The following is a 17,221-nucleotide window of genomic DNA, read 5'->3' as shown; positions in this document are numbered from 1 at the left end:
TCCAGCAGTGGCGTAGGCAGAAATTGTATTTTGATTGGGCCAATACAAAAGTGGCTGGACTATATTTTTTCAGAAAATTAAAGTTGAAAGTTAGAAGAAGAAAAAAGAACAAACAGACAAACTGAAAAACCAGCAACCAGTTAAGTTTGTATCACAAAGGCAATAACAGGAAAACACTGCCTATCCAACATGCTCAACCAACAGAACATCATAAGTCTGTAAGGCTTTACACAACAGTATAGACAAAAAATGTTTTTTATAGCCTGTCCAGACTAAAATACAGTATATCGGCTCTACAGTGCACGGTACTGTTAATTAACAATTTGATTGCACAAAGTGGCAATTAAATATATGCCCAGACAGCAGAGAGGACGTTAACTTCTTAACGCACATATAACATACCTCTCTAGCATTCATTATAGCCTTCTGCCCCTTGTTGTTTCAGTACTGGTCAGCTAACAATAAACCAAGTCTACACATTTTACAGAAACCTCTGTCCTTAAATTGTATTCCAAACAAGAAAACTATCCATACCACTTTGATGAGAAGAACCTTGATTTTACATTATTAACTGTGCAGAGAAATACCTACAAATTTGGCTGTGAAGATGGTTCACAAATTGCACATAAATCCGAGGGTGGACCCATGTCAGATTGACCGGGAGAAAGTGCTATAACGCCAGGGAACAAGCCGCTGGGCTAACCTCATTGTGGGCTGATGAGTTTAATGGACTCAGTCGATGGATGCAGTGGTGTTTTGGTAACACTTTATGGTACAGCCCATGTTTTACAGTGTAACTTCCGGTCATTTACCATATCATTTCCTGGAACTTAAGGTGTAACTTCCTTGTATGAATCTGTATGAATTGCTCATGGCAGTTGGCACATGCATCATTTTTATGCATGTGAGTTTAGCAGGCAAGCTTCAACCACACTCCAGGGATTTATTATGCTTATATCCTCTTCTTCATTGTATTAATTTGAATAAGAACAAGTTGAGAAATGGGTCTATACTTTTTAAAATTAGCACACATGTTGGTCCAGTACTGCAGCAGCTCATAACAGGCAGGCTGGAGTAGAAAGCAAACTTACCTCTCTCAAGTGCTCAGTTATAAATGGCTTGTGTTGTCATCCAAGGATGAAAAACTAACAATATAGTAATGTAATTATATACATAGTATATCTTTAGTTACATGATAATAAGATATGCAGCGACTTATAAAAAATGTTTTTATTCTTGTTACACAGAAACCAGAAGGTATGTGCTGCTCTCCTGTTCTTACTCTGAACTTTTTCATTGTGACCCCCCTGTAGCCCCTGTCCCCGCAGCCTAGTGCACAACGCACAATGCTGCCAGCTGATGACCTGAAGCTGGTGATGCGTGCACATTGAAATCATGACAGGAGAAAGAAAAGGAAAAAGTCATTTTATCTCAATGAAAATCGCAATCTCCTTGAACCTGACAAACTGCCAAAAATGAGCCAACGATATGCAGCAGTGAAACAACAAGCGTTTAAACAGCTGTTCTGTATTTTGAAACAGTCAATAAAATTCAGTAAGCTTAATGAAGCTGCCCATTTCATATGATTATTATAACCAATTTTGTTTCTTTTTCTTAATTTCTCATGCAGATTACCATCTAATTGACGTTTGTATATTTATTACATGAATATAAAGTAATGAAATGGACAGCTTCGCTATTAACTTAATTTTAATGACTGGAGGATGGATGGAACCACACTGCTCCTGCACATTGGTGGTTTACTATCTTGTTGCTAGTTTTACTTTTTGGAACCATGTATAAACAAGCTATTGTAAACAAACTCTTCATGAATGAAGGAACATGTCACCCAGTGTGGCTAATTCACGGATTATAGTAGTTTTTGGAAAACAGAGGTCTACAGCACAGAGGAATATGATATATCAGGCTTTGGATACACACATAATACTTGTAAGTAGGATGAGTTGATTGTTGAGTGTTGATTTGGGTCTACACATGAGATTTGTTGACAATAAGAAAAATATAGAAAATCACCAGCCAAATCCTTTAACACTAAAATATTTTTTCTGTATTGACACAAATTCCTTTTTTTTCTGTGTTGAAGCCCATCTGTGTCACAGAGAGAAGTCAGTTTCATGAAAACTGACCAGTCTGAGGATGACCCACTCAACTTCGGCAAAGATTTAGGTATTCAAACAAGGAACAACACACAGATTCTATCTCTTGTCTCTCTCTTAAAGTCAATATGTTTGACAGAAGAATTAAAATGTCCAAAGTAAAAGATTGTATATTCATAGATACATTTCAAATTCCTGTTGCTAATTTCCTCTCTGGGCTTTAACTGAAGGTATAATCCAAAATGACAATCATATCACACTGTATTTAGTAGCTGCCATCATATTGTTGAGTGTGAATTTATTGCAATTACTGCATACTGCCTTATTTGAATAATCTTGATCATATCGGTTGTATTTTTACACTTTAGAGAAAGAAGTCAAACACAAATTCGCAGCAGACCAAAAGAAGAGAATCCTTGAAGATTATAAAGAGGAACTGAGAAAACATGAGACTGATACAGAACTATGGGTGAAAAAGAAGGAACGTAAATACAAACTAATACAAACCTACGATGATATATTTCATGATTCAAAGAAAAACAAAGTGCGAACTGTGCTAATGAAGGGAGAGGCTGGTGTTGGTAAAACATTTCAAACAAGGCTGTTCATGGTTGACTGGGAAAATAGAAAAACCAACCAAAACACAGACTTGATAGTCCCAATTCATTTCAGTGAGCTGAGAGACGAAGTTCAAAACATGGAGAATTTACTCTATTTCTTCACTAACACCAAACAACAAGGAGTATGGAAAAAAGCAAGTGTGAAATAGTCTTTGTCCTTGATGGATTGGAAGAATGTGAATTTCCTCTTGACTTTGAAAAGAACAAAGAACTGTCTGATATGACAGAGCCAGCCTCGATGGATGTGCTACTAACAAACCTCATCAAGGGGAATTTGCTTCCCTCTGCTCATCTCTGGATCATCTCTCAACCTTCAGGAGTCGACAAGATCCCTATGAAATATATTCACAAAGAGACAGAATGCAGAAGTAAGAGAGAAATTTAAATGTAAACACTTTTTGCAATGTAGTTGAGTTATTAGCAGCTAAATAGCCAAATATTTCCCCCAGCTGTTGGCAGAGAGCTAAAAGAGAGTGACTGTTGGACTTATATTCAACAGGTGACTAGAGACCTTCTGAATTTTTGCAGCAAGTTTGCTATATGAACTTAAAGGTTGATGATAATTTTATGTTGTGTTCACAACTTTTTCCACTGACCCCAAGTGGACAAAAATCAGTTATTGCAGGTTTAACTGTCATGTAAATGAAAAACCTGGTTACCATGTTTTGGGATAAGAGATTGGAGAAACCTGATTTTCTGTAGACCCATTTACATATACACATAAATGGGTTTCTAATCTGCTTTTTACAAATATGCATCTGCATTGTAAAAGACTGTAGATCAGACAAAGAGCAGTGCAGAATGACTGGATGAAAGGAGAGGTAATTACATGGAGAGATGTGTTCTTAAAATAATTCAGTCCAATATTAGACTAAAACCTGAAAGTAATACAAAGTAGCCTATATAACTCTAAAAAGGTCTGTCTCAACCTCTGAACATTTAAGTATTTGTTAAAGTCAAACCCTTTACACTGTAAGTCAAAGCTCTGCTCTGTCTGCCCTCCTCTCGCTGCTCTGTCAGTCAATGGATAGAGTCAGTGGTAGAGGAAAAACTCTGGTTACTGACTTACTGCATGTATACGCAGATTTACAGTAACAGGTTACGACCGCTCAAGTAAACCCACACAGAGATTATCTGATCATAATATCAGTGTCATTTTAATTGGATTGAAAATGTCAGAAATTAACAGGAAAACAATTGTATATATTATAACTTTTTTAGAATCTTGCAATCTAATAAGTGATCTACAAAGTATTATCAAAACCTTTATTAACCATTAATAAAAACCATTAGTTACAACTTTTTAAACGTTAGTTAAGAATGCAAAATTCAGTCATTACTGCTATCTTCTTGAAGTCTCTAAATAATTTCTTCTATATTTTCTCACTTTAGAGAAAGATGCCAAATCCAAATACGCGTCACACCTGAAGACGAAAATCCTCAGTCAGTGTGAAGTGGAATGGAGTCAACATGAGACTGACTCAGAACTCTATGAGATAAAAGCTGTCAAAAACAAGACAGATGAACAGATCAAATACGATGCAATAATTAATCTTTCAAGGGAAAAAAAAGAGCGAACAGTGCTAACGGTGGGAGTGGCTGGCATTGGAAAAACATTCCAAACAAGGCTGTTCATGATTGACTGGGCAAACGGGAAATCAAACCAAAACATAGACTTGATAGTCCCACTCCATTTCAGCGGGCTCAATTCAAAAAGAGATGAAGTTCAAAGCATGGAGGATTTGCTCCATTTCTTCACCAGCATTAAACTACCAGTAGTTTGCTCCTATCATGAATGTGAAGTAGTTTTTGTCCTTGATGGCTTAGAAGAATGTGAATTTCCTCTTGACTTTGAAGAGAACAAGGAACTGTCTGATATGAAAGAGCCAGCCTCGATGGATGTGCTGCTCACAAACCTCATCAAGGGGAATTTGCTTCCCTCTGCTCATCTCTGGATCATCTCTCAACCTTCAGGAGTTGACAAGATTCCTACAAAATATATTCACAAAGAGACAGAATGTCAAGGTATGAAACTATGATTAACATATTTTCATGGCTCATACTCTTTTTGATCACTCGCATTTTGTGATCTGTATAATGTCATTATTTTGGTCAGACTGGGAAATAGGAATGTAATTAAATACTACAAAAGCATATACATGACAAATTGTATTATTATTTCAAAATGTTATAATCTTTACTGAGATTCATTTAATTAGAAACCCAAAGTGAAATATTTTTTGAACATTGGTTACTTTAAAATTTTATTTTGGTATTACTTGACTGTGACTGTGTTGTACTGTGAATAATTTTATTGAACTTTGTTCAAAACAATCACTTTCATTTAGGGCTGCAAATGATTTGCTAAATATTCTCAATTAATTGATTTGTTGTTTGGTCAGTAAAATTTCAGAAAATGGTGAAAAATGTTGATCACTGTTTTCCAAAGCCGAAGGTGCAAACAGTCCAAAACCCAAATATATTCAGTTTACTGTCATAGAAGACTAAAGAAACCACAAAATAATTCACATGAAACAAGAGAATTCTGATATTTGTTCTTTAAAATTACTTGAAATTATCAATCCATTATTAGAATCGTTGGCAATTAATCTGCTGTCAATCAGCTAATGGATTCACTGACAAATTGTTAAAGATAATTGATTCACACTGCATTTGTCATCATCAATAATGTGCTTAACTTTGTTTTGTTTATTCAGAGACCTTGAAGCGGCGGCAGCAGCTGGTATCAAACCTGAAGAAAAGATATCAAGAAAACACTCATGTTGAAGACAAAAATCATCCTGACCAGCAAAACACAGAACACATTATGAAAGAAGACAGAAGTGGAGAGATCAATGATGAAGAGAACAATGGACAGACTGTGGTGAAATCAGTGACACGAGTGAATGCAATATCTGAAATATTCAAATGTAAAAAAGGCCAGACAGTTAGAACCGTGCTGACCACTGGAGAAGCTGGTATTGGAAAATCCTTCCATGCACAGAAATCCACACAAGAGTGGGCTAAAAATGAAAACCAGCCTTCATTTTCCACTCGGTCGATTGATTCAACAAAGGCAATTACTGGCAATGACAAAGATGATCTAGAGGTTATATTTCCTCTCAGATTCTCAGAGCTAAATTCGATAAAAAAGCAAAGGGTCAGTTTGTTGGGACTTCTAAATTATTTCTTCAAGGAAACCAAAGAATCTGTAATCTCTAACTATGCAAATTTCAAAGTTCTGTTTGTTCTGGATGGTTTGGACGACTATGAACTTCCTCTTGACTTTGACAACAATGACACCTTGATGGATATCAGAGAACCGGCCTCAGTGGATGTTCTACTGACAAACCTCATCAGAGGAAACCTGCTTCGTTCTGCTCAGCTCTGGATAACCTCCAGACCTTCAGCTGCTGAAAAGCTGCCCGATAAACTTGTTGACAAGAAGACACAAATACGAGGTAAGCTTATAAAAGTAGATGAAGGCTGTGAAAGCTTCATAAATAAATGTGTAATTGTAACCAAGTCTTTGCCAAAACTACCGAGTCACTACTATGAATAATTTAAAAAAAGACCACAACTATGATCTCAATAGCATTGTCCTGGTTCTGGATAGGGTGCAATAATTATTTTAGGCATAACATTTTTTCCTTTACTCAGGGGTCCAAACTCATAAGGGATGAAAAAAGTGACAAAGACACAACCCCCCTAGGGGAGTTCAGAGGCATGCCACCCCCTGTGCCCCTGGAAAGAAAGGTTTTCAAACATCAACTTCAAAATGTGGATTTACAGTGGATGAGAATATAGGGAAAAAGTCACCTTAGAATTAATGTCATCACTGACAACAATTCAGGTTACACAGTCAAGACAGTGCAGAGCCGGCTCAAAAATCGTATTAAAATGCATTGCATCCACTACACAATAAAGTTAAACAAAACAAAAACATAACATGCACAACTGACAAATCAAATTAAAAATACATCTTATGGTATATTTTGGTTGAGGGAGGGAGAGAGAGAGAGAGATTAAAGCAAAAAGAAAAAAAATCAGCACCACTCCACACATAACCATGTTCTCTAATGCAGCCATCAAGTTTAAATACTTGTGCAATAGTGTTTTAAGGGAAGATGATGCTTTTGAACAGCTTTGCTATTGCCAGTTTTCTTTTTTGAAATGAAACTGACTTTCTTTTTTTCAAAACTTGTCTCAGTTTTTACAGAAGTCTCTGGTGAACATGCTCCATGGGTGCATGCGGCCCATAGAGCGTGCACAGTATGTTTTCATCCACGTAATTCTTTACAGTGGGAAGTGGCTTTTTTGGCTTCATGCACCACTGAGCAACTTTCATAGGAATGAACGGGGCCCCGCCTCTGACACTATATCCAGTTCTCTTTATACATCTGTGCTACACGCCCAGCTGATGTCAAAGCACTCTAGTTCTTATATAGTGTTAGGGGAGGGATCATGCTAGCCACCCCTCTACGTCATGAATCCACCATTTCAGGCCCGCCAAAAAAAATCCTGAACACAGAAATGGTGAAAAGCAGTTTAACGGTCTTACTCCACTGTTCAGTACTACATAGTTCAGTCTTTTCACATGTTTTCATGTTATTTTCTAACATGTATATATGTGTTTCAGAAGAAATCTCAGATTTTCCTTTACACAGACTTTAATGCCAAATGTTAAGCTTAAGCAACATGAGCATACTGTGTGCATTGCTATCACTAGCCAAAATAACGACCGATACAGCACCCGTTTTAAAGTTTAACAGTTCACCAGCAAAAGAAATCATAGTTCATTGGCTCACCAATTTCTACGGACAAATTTTAGACACAATGATCAGAAGTTCACCATTCTGGTTGGCAATTCTCCATTCTAAGGAGAGCTCAGTAACTTCAGCATTTTCTCCCTTTGCAGCACAGTTCCCATGAAGAGAGAAAAAATCTTATGCTATCTGTGATAACATAAGTAATAAAGTAATAACTTAACATTAACTTGACAATATTTTGGTAGGATTACACAATCACAGTAAAAAGAAAACAAAGGCTAAGAAGTAGCCAATATGTTCAAATCTGCCATTAAATGAAAACTGAGAATCCCAGAAAAAAAAGCTTTCTTTGCGAAGCGTAATACTAATAATAATACAGAATCTATGACAGAGAAGTGTTACTTTAAATGTCTTTCAACCAGCTGTTATCCTTCCTTATGTTTTGCCCAACCCCTTTAACATATGATATGAAAAATCATGTGTGATGCAAGTCCCAAGTCAAGTCTGAGGCATTGACTTTGAGTTTCAAATCCTAAAAGGTTATTATGCACTTCTCACCAGACATGATTCCTATCAGGTAACACTTCACAATACAGTACACAAAGTAGTAGTAGAGTAGTTACGAATTACTGCATTACTTTGACAATTAGGGGGTCGACATGTTTGCTGTCTTTTCGATAGTTAGATGGAGGGTTGATGTCAGTTTTGGATCTGTCTAGGAATTGCAAATTTGTCTTACTTGCATGTTGTGTCTTCTTAGCTAGCTGTTTTAGTTTAGAGTTGGAGGGTGTGAGAACAATGCAGCTTCACTGAGAGGATAGGACATCACGTAGTCATGCAGCTAACATCAAGCCAACTGTTGATGGTCAGTAGATACCTCCAAACTGTGGGCTGGCTGACTGTTAAACCACAACATTTTCTTTTCTTTTTCTACACGTCAAACACAGAAGATGTAACACGTGGATGTGGAGGCTTTTAAATAGTTTAAAAGACTACTTTGACGGAGCTGTGCCGAAAAAAATATTGAGTAATGTAACTAATTACTTTTGCTGTTGAGTAATTAGTAAAGGAATGTAACTACTTTTGAAAGTGATATGTAATGTGTAAGTGATTGCATTTTAACCCTCTGATGCACAACATATTCAAAACCTTTTAATGCACAAAACGGGTCAAAAATGACCCACATTCATTTTCAATGTTATTTGATACATAGCTGAATGTTTCATTTTATTTTGTATTATTGTATATTATATTAACATTTCTGTCTTGCTATGTAGAGAAAGAAATGTTATTTACACATCTAACAGAAATTTGCAGACATGGGTCAAAAATGACACACCAGGATCACAGTTGTGATAAGGCAGTCTTGTAGAAAGGTGAAACTGTGACCTTGAGGGGAGTGGTCCACAATAAAATATGCTCCTTATTGCAAATGTGTAAATAAATAAAAGTGTCCTATTAAATTCCAATGAGAATACATATGAGTCATTTTTGACCCATGTTGTGCAGTTTTGGGTTAGTGATACAAAAACGTTTTTTATGTAAAAATAGAATAATATAACATTACAATAAATGTGTGTCATGTTAAAAAACAACTTGATGAACAAACAAAGTTGATGAATTCATTAAATATTGAGTAATAAAATGCATAACATGCAATATATATATATATATATATATATATATATGTATAAATCACCCTTGAACCATGTTGTGTATCAGAGGGTTAGGTAACTTGATTGATTGAGTGATTGCTTAGTATCCAAAATGATTGACAGTAGCCTAATTCAAGTCACTTGCCCAACACTGGACATGATTCTCATATTCAGCCTGTTCTTACTATGATATTTAAATGTTTTCACACTAGAGAAAGTACAAACAACATGAAAGGTGCATATGAGTCCATTTGCCATGTTCTAAACATAGTGTATCAAAAAAAACAAATACAACAACAACCACTTAATCCTTGGTGCTATGGTTAAGATTAATAAACTGCACTATGATTGCAGTCCAAACAAATAATCACAACTATTGGCTAATTTGTGTCCACAATAACTTTTTCTTTCTTACAGTGAAGCCTGACGTCGAAAGTCAATGGAAACTCAAATCTCAGCTGAAGAAGCAATTTAATCTTGTGTCTGAGGGGATTGATAAGCAGAAAATATCTGCCCTACTGAATGAGATCTACACAGATCTCTACATTGTAGAGGGTGAGAGGGGAGACGTCAATCGTCAAAATGAAGCCAGACAGGTTCAAGATGCAAAGTTTAAACCAATGAGAGAAGAAACACCGATTAAATATCATGACATCTTCAAACCTTCTGGAGAAAATAAACCCATCAGAATTGTGCTAACAACTGGAATGGCAGGCATTGGAAAAACATTTGCCTCAATGAAGTACATGCTGGACTGGGCTGAGTGTATGGCCAACAAAGACATACATTATACATTTCCACTTCCTTTCCGAGAGCTGAATTTGAGAAAAGGGAACGAACATAGTTTAGAGGATCTCATTCATCAGTTCTTCCCAGTTATGCAGACATCAGAAATAACTGACTATAACAAGTATAAAATTCTGATCGTCCTGGATGGCCTTGATGAATGTCGCCTTGATCTTGACTTCAGTGAATGTAATTCTTGGACAGATGTGAGAAAGCCAACGTCAGTGAATGTTCTGCTGGAAAACCTCATCCAGGGAAACCTTCTTCCTAAAGCTCAAATCTGGATCACCTCCCGACCGGCAGCGTCCAACAACATCCCTGCTGTTAAAGTTGACCGGGTTACAGAAGTGCGAGGATTTAATGATGAGCAGAAGGAGGAGTACTTCAGGAAGAGATTCAGTGATAAGGATCTAGCTGAAAAGATCCTCTCACACGTGAAGAAATCAAGGAGCATTTATATCATGTGTCACATCCCGGTCTTTTGTTGGTTGACTGCAAAAGTTTTGGAGGACTTTGTGAGCCGAAAACAAGAAGAGGGGATGCCCAAGACTCTGACTGACATGTATATATACTTTCTTCTGTTGCAATGCAGACAGGCTAATGTGAAGTATGGTGGAGACGAGGTCGGTGAGAGTTCTGAGACAGAATCATGCTGGAATACAAGAAACAAGGCAACAGTCCTATCTTTGGCGAAACTGGCTTTTGAAGAGCTAGAAAAAGGAAACCTTCTCTTCACTGAAGAACACCTAACAGAGCGTGAGATTGACATCACAGAAACTGCAGTCTTCTCAGGATTATTCACTCAGATCAAACGAGAAGGCCGTGGGCAGTACCAACAGAAATTGTTCTGCTTTGTACATTTAAGCATTCAAGAGTTCCTCGCAGCTTTTTACGTCTCTCACACATTCAATAACACAGGTGAAAATCTGCTTATCAAACCTGCTTCAACTGTTGCAGACTTGCCTGCATCAGACTTCTATAAGACAGCAGTGAACAAGGCTTTAGATAGCAAAAATGGAGACTGGGATCTATTTCTCCGCTTCCTGCTTGGGCTTTCTCTTGAGACTTATCAGACTCTACTGCAAGAGCTGCTGAAAAAGACAGAAAATAACAACAAGACCAACAAGGAAACAATTGAGTACATCAAAGAGAAGATCAGGGAAGAGATCAGTGATGCAGATCAAAACCTCAATCTTTTTCACTGTCTGAATGAGCTGAATGACGACTCTCTTATGGAGGAAGTCAAAAAGTGCCTGCACTCAAGAACACTGGCTTTTGAAAATTTTTCTGCCTACAAGTGGTCAGCTCTGACTTTTGCGTTGCTTACATCCGATGAGAACCTTGATGTGTTTGATCTGAAGAAGTACCTGAAATCTGAAAGAGTTCTTCTAGGAATGTTGCCTGTGGTCAAAGTTTCTAAAACTACTTTGTAAGTACTTTTAAAAATGATTTCTCTTGCAAGTACGATTTTTTTATGTTGCTATATGCAGCAATCAAAGTAAATCTTCAAACCAATGACTGTTTGCTATTTTGCTAGGGGCTCAAAATGGGCTAACAAAAAGTCACATTAATTTTGGCCTCCTGTGTGTCTGCCCATGTGGGAAGGGTGGGCTACAAGTACACTCCATGTTTTATCAGTACTAATGGTAAAATGTACCAAAAGTTTGTGAGCCATCCTATGGAAACCCAATTGTGGAATGATGACCTATCTTTAGGCCCTACAGTAGGTATCAGACTGTGCTGTCATAAATCTATTGAGCCCCCTGTCCCTGACCAAACATACCTTGAAATGCCTTTGATTCCTACCCTTGCCCAAAGCAAAGAATAGATACTCAGCTGCTTAACCAGAACTTATATCTACATTGTCTCTGCTCAGGCTAGCCTATATTGGCTGGGCCCACTGGCTTGATAGGCAGTTTCCTCTGAATGCTATTACCTGCTCAGTAGTCCAGCCATCATCCCTGTTTATCAAGGTCCACTGGTCTTACAATGAGACAGTTTTCCACACCATTCTCTGATTTATGTCTCTCTCTTATTTACCTTTACTGCCTTTGAATCCATCCCTTGCCCAATTAAAGAGCTCTGCTTATCCACTGGTGTCAGAGGGGTGTCTTCCAAAAAGGGTCAGGGTGGGAACCATCTCAAAAGCAAAATTATTTTAACACAATCGGCCAGCACAACACCAGCTTCCTATTTGTGGTGTTGCTGAATTATGTGTGAGGAATGAGTTTGTAGCTCCACTATTGTCACTTTTTTACTTTACCACAGCAGATGTTTCTAGAAGGGTTCTGATTACCAATATTTTCACAGGCTGAGTTGGTGTGAGCTCTCTCATGAATCCTGCAAAGGTCTGTCATCATCAGTCCTCAGGTCCGCCTCCTCTAACCTCACAGAGCTGGATCTGAGTCATAATGATCTGCTGGATTCAGGTGTGCAGCTACTTGCTGATGGTCTAGAGAGTCTACAATGTAAACTGGAGATTCTCAAGTAAGTGTACATTACATCTGCTGTACATTTTATGGTGAGTGTCTAAAAACCCACACAATATCAGTATAAGGGATGGGAGTATGCTATGATTGGATTAAGTTATCCCAAAGTCAGTAGGTGATTTGTTAATTTTTAAAAGGGGGGATGGCCCAATGGGAGGGTTAACCCTAACCCCAGCAGCTTAATCAGGATTATCATATAGGCCTAGCCTAACTCTTGATATTATAATTGCGATTATAATTTCTATTTAATAGAACTGCTTTTAGGCTAAATTCATATTTTGTGTAGGCTTTTACTGGATTAAGCATTTTAATAATGCTTATTTTTCAAAACACATCATAGTTTTGGCAGTATAAACTTTACCTCGAATTATGGAATTGTAGGAGCTGAGTGTGTTGTGGTCAGTGCAGGTTAATTTGCTCAGTCACGTTACCTGTCCCACTCCCAGGATACACCAAACATCTATACTAAAAACTATATCTGTAGTCATGTCTACCCTAAAATATTTTGTTACAGAGGTGACTTGGTCTGGGGGTGTATTTTCAGCAGCACAGTCACTACTGAATGATCATAGAAATAGTATAGGAATTCTATAGGCAGCAGTGTGTCTCTATGATCCTCTCGCTCTTTTGCAACTACACGTTGCCACTTGTCAGTTTGATCATAAAGGTGACACTACTCTATATAAGAATATAGGCTACAATATAGTGTAGAATTGAGTATTTATAGTATATAGTTTAGAGAATATTGCAGGCCCAAAATGAAACGGACAGCAGGGTGGGATTTAGAGAAAAAAGTGCAATTACAAATCTGTCTGCTACTTCAGCACCACGGACAGTGCTATGAATTTATCAATACACAGCACAGTTAGGCTACTGATATTTCAGAGCCATGGTCAGGGCCATGGGTAAATTTGCATCTTTAGAGCACAAATAACAAAACTCAGAATAAGGAAAGTGAGTGCTCCTCTAAAGACTTTGCATGTGCATTTTTGCACAATTAGGTTTTCTTACCTCTGGATTCCCTTTTCTCTCTGGCTCTCAATAAAACACTGTTACATTTTTTGCTGATAATAAAAACCTTACTGTTAAGGTTTTGTTGTAGGTGTATGTTGTAGAAATCATATAGCCATATAGCCAGGATAAGGCCAATAGCCACAATGTTTAAGTGCTTGTAAATGTGCTCATTTATGACAGAAAATGCTGCTATATAAGTTAGTAATTAAGACAGTTCATCGAAATATAAAAATTCATTATCCAACTGTTTATGGCTGCTGAAAATAAATATTTGATTATCTGAAAAACGTCCAATGAAAGGACACTTAGTGGACCCATTCACCAACATTGTGAAGTATTTGGCATCATCCATTATTTTTATTTATCAGACACACACCTGGGCACGTATTCTTCATAGGGCCTGGTCACAAATGACTCCAGCTGTTTAGATATTTCTGGAAAATGCAGTCACAGAACTTGAAGCAACATGTTTCCCAAAATGTATAAACAACATTTGTCATTAATATAAAATGTGTTGTATACATGATAACCAGAAAGAGAAATTTGCACAATCATCTCTTAACTTAAGGTGTGCGTGTGTGTGTGTGTGTGCGTGCGTGTGTGTGTGTGTGTGTGTGTGTGTGTGTGTGTGTGTGGTCTGCAGGCTGTCAGGTTGTCAGGTGACAGAGAAAGGCTGCTCTCTAATAGCCTCAGCTCTCAAGTCCAACACGGCCTCCCACCTGAAACACCTGGATCTGAGTTACAATCATCCTGGAGACAATGGGGCGATGATGCTCTCTGCTATAGCTGAGGATCCAAATATGAAGCTGAAGACACTCTGGTATGTTAAGATGTCAGGATATATGCTTATACTGTATGTCTACATACAGCTGCTTCTCCTAAAGCAGGTTATACTGAGGCTACTGTACATCTGCACTAAAGCAAAATCTTGTGACTCATTAAGTTCAGTACAGTTCAAAGATTGTCTATGTATATAGACTGTCTATGTAATTCATGATAATCTTAGCTAAGCGGTAGCGTAATTGTTCAGACGGGATGTCCAGCACTGATTCTGACTGTGTAAAGTTCAGTAGTACATTCTGTCTGTTGCTAGTCCAAGCTATCATGTTCAGTTCAGTACAAAATTAGCCTATACAAGCAGTGCAGATAAGGTTAATAGCTCAGCAGCCTCATTCTTTTTAATAGGAAGTAATGTATTGTGTATTACAGCTGAGCTGTTATGCTCTGCTTCCTCTCACTCACCATGCTAACAGTTAGCTAGGATGCTAAAGATGGCAACAGTTTCAAAGTCTTTGCAATCAGTGTTTCTCTAAAGTATAAGAACAGTAGGTGAATACGTATTTATATATGAGGTCTTATGGTTACCCCCCAAGGCAATTTGGAAGGTAGCCGCAAATATCAAGACTTTTCAAAATATTGTACTGAAGTTGGAAATTTCTGTTTGTTTCCTCATTTTGTACAGTTTGGACCATGGTGGAGAACATCGGTTAAAGCTAGGGCTGAAGAAGTGTGAGTGTTTCCAATATTTTATCACTTCAGTATAGACACCAAGCTGATGTCTGATAATTTTGAAATGAGGGTTAGATGTTTGTCACCAAACTTCACTGGTAGCGTACAGGATCTAATAATGTATACACCACAATAGTTCGGTTGAAACAGTGACATGATAGTCTGCCTTTTTACCATGTGACATTTTTTTTTAATTGTTGGTCATTTTATTTTTCAGATCCAAGTCAAATTCATATCTACTTTCCTTTAGACATATGACATATCTTGATTTTTTTTGTTTTTGGCTTATTTAAATTGTTTTCAATGTTTTATAGTCTTTTAAATGCAGAACAAAAAGAAACATGCTGAAACATATGTTGTCTGTTTTTTTTATCAGATTGTGAAGATCTGAGGCTTGATGAAAACACAGCAAGCAGCAGGCTTGTTCTCTCTGAAGGGAACAAGGGTGCGAAAACTATGGTGACTGTGAAGGAGAAGATGTTTAAACCTGATAACAAGGAGAGGTTTAAGTGGAATCAGGTGTTGTGTGAGGAGGGCCTGAAAGGCTTCTGCTACTGGGAGGTGGAGTGGAGAGGGACGGTCAGCATCGCAGTGGCATATAAAGAAGTGGGTAGAACATTGGACAGAGATGGTGGCCTAGGATGCAATGAGAAGTCCTGGAGTCTGCTCTGCTCAAAGACTGGATACAAGGCCATGCATGGGAAGGATCTCAAAGATATTACAGTGCCTCCTTGCCAAAAAATAGCAGTGTTTCTGGATTGGGAAGGTGGCACTCTGACTTATTACAGTGTCACATCTGGAGAGCTGAACCTCATACACACCTTCCACACCAAATTCACAGAACCTCTATACCCAGGCTTCTGGTTTAAGAAGGGCTCTGCGACTTTATGTAAGATAGGCTGAACCTCTCTGTGATGGGGAAAAGTGTAATGTAGTGATCACTAGATGCTTCACTTGACACTTTGATAGATAGCAGCAGCAGATAGGCAGTGTTTTATGAATAATTCATCATGTTCTATGTGTTTTTTTATTCATAGTTATTTTTAATTATCAAATTCCCAATAAGTTTACTGTTTCAGTGCACTGATGGCATTTTATACAATAAAGTTAATTGTTAAACTGTAAAAAAAATATGTCTCCATAACATACTGTATCTTTGACACAAATGTTTTATAATCACATTGGAGGGATCATTGCAAAAAATGTGTGTTTATGTATATATTCTGTAGGTATAAGATTATCAGCCGACATATCAATGTCAATACCAAAAATTCAGTATTGGTCAAGCTCTGATGTTAACGACCCAGGTCAACTTTTGCAGTTTAAAAAAAACAACTTAGTTTTCTTCATCACATTATATATACGTACATTCAATTGTTGGAAAACTGTGATATTTTACCTGTTTGTCAGACATCTCACAGCATGTTGGTTAAGTTTCTTTGCATGCAAAACATTAACACTTTTTCTTTTTTTTTTAATCACAAATGTTTTCTTTTCATGTATATCATGTTCACAGTATTAAAACCATTTTGATGCCTCAGAGGACAACTATTTAAACAGACTTCTCTGTGGCTAGTTGTTTTTGTGAACTTATAAAACTGCTGTATTATTCTTACTTTATAACTTCGCCTAAATCAATGAAAGTAGAGAAGAAGGTAAACATGCTGCAGAGACACAAGCATAAAGACAGGAACAAAAGTACAGCATTTGTTCAGCTTTACTCCTGTCTCTTGAAGTAGTTTTGTTGTATTCAAGTTTTAAATCAGTTTCTTCTACAGTGTATTTCATATTAGAATGTTTGAACATGTGTTGGACTGTAATAAAAATGGAACATGTCACAGAAAAACTGTAAAAATTTAATTTTGGAATATTTATGTACCTGTAAAACTGTAAAATATACTAAACGCTGAAATAGTAAAAAACTAATAAGATTATGATATGTAAAGATATGGAAAGGTTGTTGGTTTCTGTCATTTAATTTGTTATGCCTGAAAAACGCTGTGATTGAAAAACCTTCTGTTATTGATCTAAATTGATCGGTATGTGTGTGTATATATGTATAACTGTATACAGTATTTTCCATTGTAAATATAGTTTTTTTTCTTTCTTCTGTCAGTGCTACTATTACTACAGCTCTTTTTTTAGTCTATCTTGTTCTATTTTGATACTTATTTTAATTTTAATTTTATCATACATAGATTTCTTTGTTTTATTAAATGTTCTGTGTGTAGCATGAAGGGGGCAACGACTACACTGTGTAAA

General features: G+C 37.1%; 1 protein-coding gene and 1 long non-coding RNA gene across 2 annotated transcripts; both read left to right on the top strand.

The window, feature by feature from the left end:
- Positions 1-4,136: 4,136 nt before the first annotated feature.
- Positions 4,137-15,913, top strand: LOC122983210 (NLR family CARD domain-containing protein 3-like). Its single transcript, XM_044352991.1, has 7 exons — positions 4,137-4,762; positions 5,455-6,198; positions 9,579-11,376; positions 12,258-12,434; positions 14,094-14,270; positions 14,913-14,959; positions 15,336-15,913. The coding sequence occupies exons 1-7, from the start codon at positions 4,372-4,374 to the stop codon at positions 15,860-15,862; spliced, it is 3,861 nt and encodes a 1,286-aa protein (XP_044208926.1). The 5' UTR covers positions 4,137-4,371; the 3' UTR covers positions 15,863-15,913.
- Positions 15,914-16,299: 386 nt separating this feature from the next.
- On the top strand, positions 16,300-16,807 carry LOC122982841. Its single transcript, XR_006403544.1, has 2 exons — positions 16,300-16,392; positions 16,715-16,807. It is a non-coding gene; the product is annotated as an uncharacterized LOC122982841 (long non-coding RNA).
- Positions 16,808-17,221: the final 414 nt, after the last annotated feature.

This window comes from Thunnus albacares, chromosome 5 (genome assembly GCF_914725855.1).
Source record: "Thunnus albacares chromosome 5, fThuAlb1.1, whole genome shotgun sequence".
NCBI classification, from domain to species: domain Eukaryota; kingdom Metazoa; phylum Chordata; class Actinopteri; order Scombriformes; family Scombridae; genus Thunnus; species Thunnus albacares.
This window is presented reverse-complemented; position numbering and strand designations above follow the sequence as displayed.

What these genes read in the sequence shown, in the direction of transcription:
- LOC122983210 (XM_044352991.1), top strand. Translation starts at nt 4,372, where the DNA reads ATGATTGACTGGGCAAACGGGAAATCAAACCAAAACATAGACTTGATA. An exon ending in CAAAGAGACAGAATGTCAAG is followed by an intron (nt 4,763 to 5,454) that starts GTATGAAACTAT and finishes TTGTTTATTCAG; the next exon opens with AGACCTTGAAGCGGCGGCAG. An exon ending in CAAGAAGACACAAATACGAG is followed by an intron (nt 6,199 to 9,578) that starts GTAAGCTTATAA and finishes TCTTTCTTACAG; the next exon opens with TGAAGCCTGACGTCGAAAGT.